A 10,766-nucleotide genomic window follows, 5' to 3' on the forward strand; every position below is an offset into this window, starting at 1 on the left:
AAATATTGCTATCTGTTCGGTGTGTTTTTTGTCAAATAAAAGTAGGTAAATGTCATCGTTAACTACTGCAGCGGGAGTTTCTTTTGAGAGATTGAAAGAATAAAAGATCTCGTTGTAGAAATTAATTCAAATTGGTTATGAAATAACTCAGATAGAGATAGCAAAGAGTCGGTGGTGTAGGGGATTTATTCCATCGATTGTCTGCAAAGGTTAAACAAAAAGAAAGAAAATCTGCATCAAACTTTGTGTAGCCCTAATGTTTTTTCTTCAAGTAATTAAATAAACTACTACTTTGTATTCTATTAGTATACCACTTCATTCTTCTGTGTTTTCTTTAATATGCTTGTTGGCACTAAGAAGGGAATGAATTGCAGTGCTGGGATAATTTTATTTTAGCTTCAGTACTGGAGAGTTCCTTGGTGGGTATTTTAGTTGGGTTACGGAAGAATTAGCTGATTGTAGGTGAGAAAGGAGGTTATGTATTTTATCTTTATTTATTTGTATTTTAATTTGTGATGTTCCATCAACTTGATATTTTAAAGAAAATAGTATTCAAAATTCTTTCTTTAAGTTAAAAAACTAAAATAATTAATATTTTAAAATTTTTTTAAAATAAATTAAAATATGTTATTTTAATATTCAAAATGTAAACATCATTTTTTAGTTGGTCTAGTTTGAAAAAAATATAATCGATTCTAAAAAGAATGACATGTGATGTCATTAGGAAAAAACAATTCAGAATTAAAACTCTAATAAATGAATTTATTTTAAGGAAAAAAAAAGAAATATTACTAACAAACAAAGAAACCAGCAAAACAAAAGGAAATGGAAGAAAACAATATGAACATGAAGGAAAAGAGAGAAGAGAACAAAATAATTGCCAATCACTAGACAAAAAGAAAAAATGAAACCCAAACAAATGCAAAAGATGATCAAACTTATCACAACCAAAAATGAAGTTGTCATTAATATAGCAAATTGAATCCTACCTAATTAATAATACACAAATGAAAACATGAAACAAAAATAGCTTTTCAAACTTGACACAACTAAAAATGAAGTTGTCACTAATAGGGGAAGAACACCGTCATAGCTAACTTCGTGCACCCATAGATCCTAAACGTTACATCGGATTTTGATTTTGATTTTTAGTTGTCTTCATATGCGACTTAATTGCTTATAGCTATTGATCTGGCTTTTGGGTAGTAACGAAGCGCACTATGGAATCAATTATGTGCACAAAGGTCAAAAAGTACACATTTCAAAGTGTCGCCCGATACCTAACAAAAGATGTTCCAGTAACCGTCAACTCAAAATCCCTAGTACTTGTTGAGAAATGTCCCAATAGTGGTGCACAAATATTCCAATAGTGGTGCACAAATGGGACAAATGTTCCAATAGTGGTGCTCAAATGGGCCAATTAATTGCAAAAAATGATCGGCTATTGGTACAAAACAAATTTATTAATGGTGTTTTCACTATGACGACTATTGGAGGGTCAACATGACAATAAAGTGACGGTTATGGGAGCTATGTTATCTATTGGTGCTCTTCCCCTATATAAAATTGAATCCTACCAAATTGATAATAGACAAATGAAAACATCAAACACAAATAACTTTTTAATAATAGAGAGCTCCCATCTTAATGTATATATAAAGCTAAGTTGCTAGAGAGAGAGAGGGGAATGGACACAAAAAGTAAAGACAATTAAAAAAAAAAAAAAGTGAAAAATATAGAGGAAAACATATGCATGAAAATGAGAATTAATGTGAAACTAAAGGTAGTTTGGGGTGATGTCACATCATAGTCACTAGATTTAGAAGATGCCTTTAAGTTTATGTCAAGATTATTAACTCCCACTAGTTAATTTTATAATAGAATAGAATTTCCAAATTCATTTTATAATCATATCACTAATTTATAATAAAATAGAATTTCATAATTTATTTTATAATCATATAATAAGAAAATGAAATAAAACACAACAGAAAAAAGAAAAAAAAAAAAAACTAATGAACAAAATAAAAGAGAGGGGGTTCTTGTTGCACTAGAGCAATAATAGAGCATATTTATTTGACACAACAAGATCTTATATGATCATATTTGAGCTGGGCAGTTCACCATGAAAATAAGGCTTTTGCCAGATTTAATCATATCTTCATCCTGTGAACTTGTCAGCAGATATATACTTTTGGTATACTGCACGTGCCAATATGTCCACAGTCATTTTTGGCAGGCTTTGATTCGGTTACTAACTTATAATTAAAATGTTGTCAACTGTGGTGTTGCGTGATTGTCAAGTAGAAGTAGGAAAATGTCTTAGCAGTTGAAGAGGGAATACATGCTAAGATATTGAAAGAATAAATTATCTTGTCTTTAAAATAATACAAATTTGTTATGAAATAGTATTGAGAGATAAAAACAAGTTGGTGATAGGATTTATCTATCAATTATCTGCAGAGATTAATTAGAAAAGAAAAAGTCTGCATCAAAGTGCGTGCTCTGTTAGTTTGTTTTCTTCTAGTAATGAAATAAATTGCAAATTGCTACCTTGTATTGTATAGCCCAAGTTCATTCTGCTCTGTTTTCGTTAAAAAAGTATTGAGAAACTTCCTTTATCATTTTTTAAACTCTAGCCCCTTCTTACGTTATCCTGACCTTATCAACATGAACAGAGTCGTAAACGGCAGGTTCCATATTATTTTATTCTTCAAGTTTTGACCATGAAATAAGTCGTACTTGTCATCTTCCATCCTTTTCGCAAGCCCTATATATAGATAGAAGCCTGTTCTCATTAACAAGTGAATGAGTTGCAGATTGAACAGGAGTCCTGCTATAGGTTTTTGTTAATGGCGATAATTAAGATTTCATCGGTGGGTATTTTAGTTGGGCTATGGATGATCAGTTGTTTGGCTGCAGCTGAGAAAGGAGCTTATGTGCCAGCCATGTTTGTGTTTGGAGATTCCCTAGGAGATGCAGGGAACAATAATTACATTCCACACTCTACAGCGCGTGCAAATTTCACACCTTATGGCGTCTCCTTTTTCCCCCATCCAACTGGTCGCTTCACCAATGGCCGCACCACTTTCGATTTCCTGGGTTGGTGTCATTCCTTATTTCAGATATAGATGTTTTACTGCAGTCCTCTCAGTCTGTATTTTTAGCTTTACCCATTACAGAAAAAGTATTGCTAATCAATCTAATTCATTGTGTTTTATGAGTTAATTAATCTAATTGATTATCCAAGATTATTACTAATTGATTTATTTTATGATTATGGCTGCAGCTACCTACTTGGGGCTACCCTTTGTCCCTCCATATCTGGAACCAAAGGCAGATTTTAGTCGAGGGATCAATTTCGCCTCAGGAAGTAGTGGATTACTCGACTCAACAGGGGCTGGAGAGGTGTTTACCTTGTACCTTCTTTTCTCTTTTCTAAAGACCTAAATATTGAATTTCAGATCCTGTAAAACATAACTTCATTTTTCAACTTATTAGATTTCCAGAGTTCATAGTATAATTTCCTTTCTTGAAGTTCTTTGATGATAGATCACAAAGAATAATCTAAAAAATAAAAAAATAAAAAATAGCTATTCAATACATTCTTTTATATAGGAATAACGGTGTCAAAACAATTTTAATGGTTAACACTTGAAGAATAAAATAAGATGGAAGAAATCAACTTGCCTAGGAATAACGTTATCAAATTCCTAGGCAAGTTGATTTCTTCAAACTCCCCAATATCTAATCCAGTTTATATCTTTTCAATATAATTATTATATCAAATAGTTGTATGATGTAACCGAGCACTAAGTGTAAAGAATTGCTATTATATTAGTGCATGAGTTTCACTACAACTTTTCCATTCTTTCTTCTGATGCTTATCAATCTTGCAGAATATTATCACACTGAGTCGTCAAGTATTTCAATTCCAACACTTTTCATATATCCTGAGAAAGACACACCCATATGGAGCTGCAAAAGAGAAGTCCTACATAAGCAACTCTTTATTTTCCATTACGGCTGGAGGCAACGATATTGGTGCCTATATTGCCAACGCTACACTCCAAAACACCACTACTCCTCAACAGTTCGTTACTCTGCTGGTCTCCAAATTCGATCAGTATATAGCAGTAAGTTTCAGAATTCCTCTAAGTTTACATATTACATGAAATGGTTTGGAGGAATTTATGGTCTAAGAATGTTCTTGATTGGTATGTGGCTTGACAGCTTCTTTACCGTGCTGGAGCAAGGAAATTCCTTGTAGTGGATGTTCCAGCTTTGGGATGTACTCCTTATACCAGACTGTCTGGATACACCATAGCCAAAGGTGAATGTTTGGAGAGCGCAAACCAGCTGGTTGTGGCATATAACACTGCTTTACAGTCACTTGTGGCCCACCTCAGGAAAAAGCTAGATGGAGTAACGATCATCCAGCTAAAAACTTATGATTATTTCATGGACATAATTCAGAACGCTGAAGCCTATGGTAAGCTAAACTCTTAATTAGGCCTTTAACAATAAAATCAGTCTTGTTGTAAAGGTTTCAGTGACTGAGTGGGTGAAAGGGGAAATAAATCTATCATTTTTTTGTGTGCAGGATTTAAGAATACAAATACAGCATGCTGTGGATCGGGATTATTTAATGCACAAGTAAACTGTGGAAAGACGACTCCACAGAACTTGTTTTGCAATGATACAAGCGCATACATGTTCTGGGATAAAACCCATCCCACTGAAAAAGTTTATGCCTTGGTTTCACACCAGATTTGGAGCGGAAATTCTTCTTTTATCGACCCATTTAATCTCTCTTCACTAGTCTTGGGGAATAACGCTTCTGGTCACTAATAATGCACAAACCCTGTTTCCTGGCTTTGTGATATCAGACAGCATTATCACATTTTTTATATGATTTAGTAACTACAAGTTTGTTATTATTCTGGCTTTGTGATATCAGACAGCATTATCACATTTTTTATATGATTTAGTAACTACAAGTTTGTTATTCTTTTACAATAATGTTGAATACCACGCAGCCTCTCTGAATAAATTCAGCAATTTTTTTTTAATAAAGATCATCAATTCAGTTTTGGTATATCATTTGTTTTTGTTGATTCATTTTGTCCTTGATAACAAATCAGTAAAGCCACGTGTGTTTAAATTCATAAGGTTGTCGTGGCAAAATTTGACTTCGGGTTGACACTTAACTATTGATTTTGGTGATATGTACTCAATACCTAACTCACGAGAGTTAGTGATGGACATAAGAGTAAAATAAATTATGACAAAGGATGTTGTTTGAATTGTTTTGTTTATTTTACATTTTTGTGAAACCGTTTCACGGGTAACTCAACAAGGATTCAGAGGGCAAAGATTTGTTACAACAGTTTAAGCTTTGAGAGGGTGCTTAACCGAGACAGTTTTCGGTAACTACTGGTAAATCTTTGTGATTTGTCATTGCAAAAAAATTTATGATTTGTTTATGACAGTTGGCAGTTTATCTACGGGAGAAACAGATTTTTTATGGCAGTTTTGTTGAAGATAAACAAAGTTGTAAAATGAAATTTGTTTTAAACCCTAACGGGTATACCAGGAAGTTATTGAAAATAGTTTTTGGTTGTGACTGCGCATACATCTATAGATGCATAGTGTGTATAAATGGATATGAAATGGCATTCTGAGATAGCAAATTTTTGAAAGAAAAGATTGTGTTGTGAAATAAAATTGAATATCTTATAGACTGTAATAAAAATCTGTGATTGTATAGCCTGCAAGATTGCAAATATACTATCATAGATCTTGTTGATTTTCATTGGAAGGTTAGGAGTTGGACTCCTTGCAGCAGGGCTGCTAAACTGGATGTAATCTTGGATTTTTTTGGACTGGTTAATACAATAACCAAGTGGTTTTCTCACTATGACAAGATCTGGTTGGATCTTGAGGGTTTCCACTCAACACAAAATTGTGTCGAGTTTATTACTTTTGTGTTAATGCTCTGATATTTATCTCAATCCTATTTCTGTTTCAGTTTTCTTATCTTGGCAAATCACTCTCAAACATATTGCTACATTTGTACAATTCTACTCTTTGTCTCTATTTTTGTAAAGCTTATTCCAATCTTAAAAACCATATTTATTTGGTGTATTTCAAAGTTCAAAGTACTCTGATTCACCCCCTCCCCCTCTCAGAGTACATCTGATTTCAACAATTGGTATCAAAGCATAGGAGTCTTTTAGGTTTGCCCTAGGACTGATCCTGGTACTTAAAAGAGATGGCTCAAAATGAGGGTGCTTCGCTCCCCAGAGCGCCTCTTTTTGATGGCACTGATTACACTTTTTGGAAAGTTAAAATGGAAGCTTTCATTCATTCTCTTGATATTAAAATGTGGGAGGTAGTGGCTAACAAATACACTGTACCTTCTGTTGTGCCTACTGATGCAGATGAAAAGGCAAAATTTGAATTGGATAAACGTGCTCGCTTTGCACTACTTTGTGGGTTATCAAAGGAGGTCTTTGTTAAAGTTATGTACTCTAAATCAGTAAATGAGGTATGGACAAATCTTGAATCCATTTACCAAGGTGATGAGAAAGTGAGAGAATCTAAATTGATTACTTTGAAAACACAGTTTGATTCTTTAAAAATGAATAATGATGAATCAATAGCAACTTATTTTCTATGAATTGATGAAATTGTTAATGCTCGAAAGGGCCTTGGAGAAGAAATTGATGAACATGATGTAGTTGCTAAGGTCACTAGAACATTATTGCCTAAATTTGAAACTAAAATTTCTACTCTTGAAGAAAAGAAACACTTTTCTAAAATGACTATTCACAAACTTCAAAGCATACTTACAGCATATGAAATGAGGATTGGAAATGTTCCTTCAACCTCTACTGAAACAGCTTTCAAAGTTGAGAAACATGAGGATAGTGAGTCTGAACTCTCTGATGTCTTTGAAGCATTACTTGTCAGAAAACTTAAGAAAAAGTTCCAAGGAAAGTTTAAGTGTTTTGGTTGTGGCAAAACTGGACATTTTGCCACAAAATGTCCATATCTAGATCTAAGAAAAGATGATGAGAAGTCAGAAAATTCTTTCAAAAAACCTTGGAATCCTAATAAAAAATTTAATAAAAAGAAAAGTCTCATGATAAAAGAAGAGTCTGATGATGACTCTGATGAGTTAAATGGTGATAATTGTGAAATGCTTTTCATGACTGAAGTTGAACCCATTAAGATCCGTTTTGAAAAACTAGAAATAGATTTTTGTATTGAGTTAAATGAAGTTAATTTTGAAGAGGAGTTGCTTTGTGCTCTTCAAGAAGTGAAACGACTCAAAAAACTTGTTAATGCCTATGAAAATTCTAGTCAAATTCTGCAACTGGATCTAGCAAATACAAATAAGGTCATTGAAACCCAAAAATGTCTTATTGATGAGAAAGATGTAGAGATCAGAAAACTAAAGGAACAAGTGTATGTTCTTGACAGCCAAAAACAATCTGAAAATACTGCTGAAAAGGGTGAAACATCATATCAAAACACTATCATAGCAAACAGTAATCAGTTTTTGAATAATAGATTCTTTCATGGTTATTGTCACTTTTGTCATTTGTTTGGACACAAAGTGAGTACCTGCAGATTTGCAAAAAATTTCGCTTATGGATACAAATAGGGTTTTGGTTTCTTAAGAAACACAAGGTGTTTTGCATGCTATCAATATGGACACACCTCTAATTATTCTAAAAAGTTTAAACAACCTAAACAGGTTTGTAGGCCAAAGCTAAAACAGACTATGCTTGTTCAAACAACATTCATTTCTACAAATCTGCTATCTGGGTGTTAGATAGTGGGTGTTCCCATCATATGACAGGGGACAAAAGCAAGTTCTTAAACTTAAGGGATCATCTAGGAGGCTTTGTTAAATTTGGAGACAACACTGGACTTTATATAACTGGAACTAGTACTATGATGATAAACAACAATACTCTGATAAATGATGTTTATTATGTGGAAGGTTTGAAATATAACTTACTAAGCATTAGTCAGATATGTGATAGCGGGTATCAGGTCATGTTTAATGCTTATGGATGTACTATTAAGAAGAAATCTGGGAAAATAGTAGCAAATGGTTTTAGAACACTTAGAAATGTGTATAATCTTTCAGATTCCACAGGTCAAGAACAATCTACAGGCATGTGTCTTATGAGCCATGTAGAAGAAAACTGGCTATGGCATAAAAGGTTTGGGCATATGAACTTTGACAATATAGTCAGAATTAGTAAGCATGAAAATGTTAGAGGTTTACCTCTAATTAGTAAACCTGCAAATACAGTTTGTAGTGAGTGCATTAAAGGCAAACAAACCAAATCATCATTCAAGACAAAAGAATTCTTGTCATCAAGACCTTTAGATTTGATTCATACAAATTTGTGTGGTCCAACTAAGACTCGGTCCTTAAATGGAGAAAAATACTTCATGCTATTTGTAGATGACTATAGAAGCATTTAATAGGTTCAAAGTTTTTAGAAAATTGGTTGAAAGAGAGACTGATCTAAAATTAAAATGTTTAAGATCGGATAGAGGAGGTGAATTTACCTCTCAAGACTTTGTCAAATATTGTGAAAAACATGGTATCAAAAGGCGATATTCTGCAACACATACACCACAATAGAAGTGGTCGAAAGGAAAAATAGAACAGTAAAAGAAATGGCTAGGACTATATTAAATGAGTCAAGATTACCTGATAAGTTCTGGAAAGAGGCAGTACATACTGCTATTTATATTCTTAACAGAGTTCAAATCAGAGTTAGAACTGCATGTACCCCTTATGAATTATGGCATGGAAAAACTGCTTCTATTAAACACTTTAGAATTTTCGGTTGTAAGTGCTATGTTAAAAATGACTCTGATAATTTGGATAGTTTTCAATCAAAATCTGATGAAGGCATTTTTCTTGGCTATTCCTCAAATAGTAAGGCTTACAAATGCTTTAATAAATGGCTAAATAAAGTGGTCGACTTTGTAAATGTTATTTTTGATGAAAATCTGAATATGATAAAAAATGATTTGACTATTGAAAAAGAATCAGATGTAGATTTTGGAAATACTTCAACTTCTATTGAAACTGTTGATCCTAAACAAATTGAACCTAGTTTGAACAAAGATGAGGAACTTACTGATATTAGCACAGATGTACCTTCAAAAACACCTTCCAGAATTATTTGTAAAAGGCATCCTGACACACTTGTCATCGGTGACAAAAATGCTGGTATACTGACTCGTGGAAAAGCAAAACATGCAGAACAGGCTCAAATGGCCAAACACTTTTGTCTCATAACTGATTTTGAACCACAAAATGTCTCTAAAGCTCTAAATAATCAATCTTGGTTAAATGCTATGAAAGAAGAAATCAGTCAAATTGAGAAAAACAAAACTTGGGAACTTGTTCCTCGTCTTGATGACAAAAATGTGATTGGTGGAAAATGGGTTTTTAGGAACAAACTAGATGAGTCAGGAAAAGTGATAAGAAATAAGGCAAGGTTTGTGTGTAAGGGATTTGCTCAGCAAGAGGGTATAGATTTTGGTGAAACTTTTGCTCTTGTGGCTCGTTTAGAATCTATTCGAATGTTTCTTGCATATGCCTCGCATAAAAAGTTCACAGTTTACCAAATGGATGTTAAAACTGCATTCTTAAATGGTTATCTTGAAGAAGAGGTTTATATGGAGCAACCAGAAGGTTTTGAATCTTCTGAATTTCCATGTCATGTGTACAGGTTATGAAAGGCATTATATGGTCTTAAACAAGCACCTCGTGCATGGTATGCTAGACTTGACTCTTACTTAATTTCAAAAGGCTTTACTAAAGGCAGTGTTGATAGAACATTGTATACAAAAGATGCTAATGGTGATCTTCTAGCTATTGAAATCTATGTTGATGATATTATCTTTGGATCCACCAATGATTCATTGTCTAAAAGTTTTTCAACTATTATGGAATCCGAATTTGAAATGTCTATGTTAGGACCTCTAACATTTTTCTTGGGAATAAAAGTGTCTCAACTTGATCATGGTCTCTTTATATCTCAAGTAAAATATGCTAAAGAAATGTTGAAGCGGTTTCAAATGGATCAATGTAACCCTGTTGGCACACCTTTGGAAACAGGATGCAAGTTGGTCAAAGTGGATGACTCACCCCTTATTGACCAAAGGGAGTATAGATCCATGATAGGCAGCCTATTGTATCTTACTGCATCTAGACCAGATTTGATGCAAGCTATGTGTTTGGTTTCTAGGTATCAGTCGGCTCCTAGACAATCTCATCTTAATGTTGTCAAACGTGTATTCAAGTATATACAAGGAACTCTTGATTATGGTTTGTGGTATCCAAAGCATGATGATTTTACTTTGATGAGTTATACTGATGCTGACTGGGGTGGCTGCATTGATGATCAACGTAGCACCAATGGTGCAGCATTTTTCCTTTGAGACAGGTTAGTTGCGTGGCATAGCAAAAAGCAGGACTGCATAACTTTGTCCATTGTTGAATCTGAATATATTGCAGCTACTGCTTGTTGTACATAGTTGTTGTGGATGTCCTACTAGTTATCTGATTTAGGCATTACGGTATCCAAACCAATGTCTATATTTTGTGATAATACTAGTGCCATTCAGATTTCAAAGAATCCTATCATGCATTCTCGTACAAAGCATATTGCTTTAAAATTGCAATATTTACGGGACCAAGTTTCCTCAAATGAGGTCAAGCT

The 10,766-nt window shown here is 33.6% G+C and overlaps 1 protein-coding gene across 1 annotated transcript; it reads left to right on the forward strand.

The window, feature by feature from the left end:
* The first annotated feature begins 2,824 nt into the window (after nucleotides 1–2,824).
* Nucleotides 2,825–5,027, forward strand: LOC131857159 (GDSL esterase/lipase 6-like). Its single transcript, XM_059209321.1, has 5 exons — nucleotides 2,825–3,102; nucleotides 3,290–3,408; nucleotides 3,900–4,136; nucleotides 4,234–4,492; nucleotides 4,604–5,027. Exons 1-5 carry the CDS (start codon nucleotides 2,853–2,855, stop codon nucleotides 4,849–4,851), a joined length of 1,113 nt encoding a protein of 370 aa, XP_059065304.1. The 5' UTR covers nucleotides 2,825–2,852; the 3' UTR covers nucleotides 4,852–5,027.
* Nucleotides 5,028–10,766: the final 5,739 nt, after the last annotated feature.

The sequence above is a fragment of the Cryptomeria japonica genome, chromosome 7 (assembly GCF_030272615.1).
Source record: "Cryptomeria japonica chromosome 7, Sugi_1.0, whole genome shotgun sequence".
NCBI lineage: Eukaryota > Viridiplantae > Streptophyta > Pinopsida > Cupressales > Cupressaceae > Cryptomeria > Cryptomeria japonica.

Bases quoted from the DNA above. Each gene is read 5' to 3' on its own strand.
- LOC131857159 (XM_059209321.1), top strand. From the start codon at position 2,853: ATGGCGATAATTAAGATTTCATCGGTGGGTATTTTAGTTGGGCTATGG. The intron at 3,103-3,289 runs GTTGGTGTCATT...TTATGGCTGCAG, and splicing joins CACCACTTTCGATTTCCTGG to CTACCTACTTGGGGCTACCC. The intron at 4,137-4,233 runs GTAAGTTTCAGA...GTGGCTTGACAG, and splicing joins AATTCGATCAGTATATAGCA to CTTCTTTACCGTGCTGGAGC.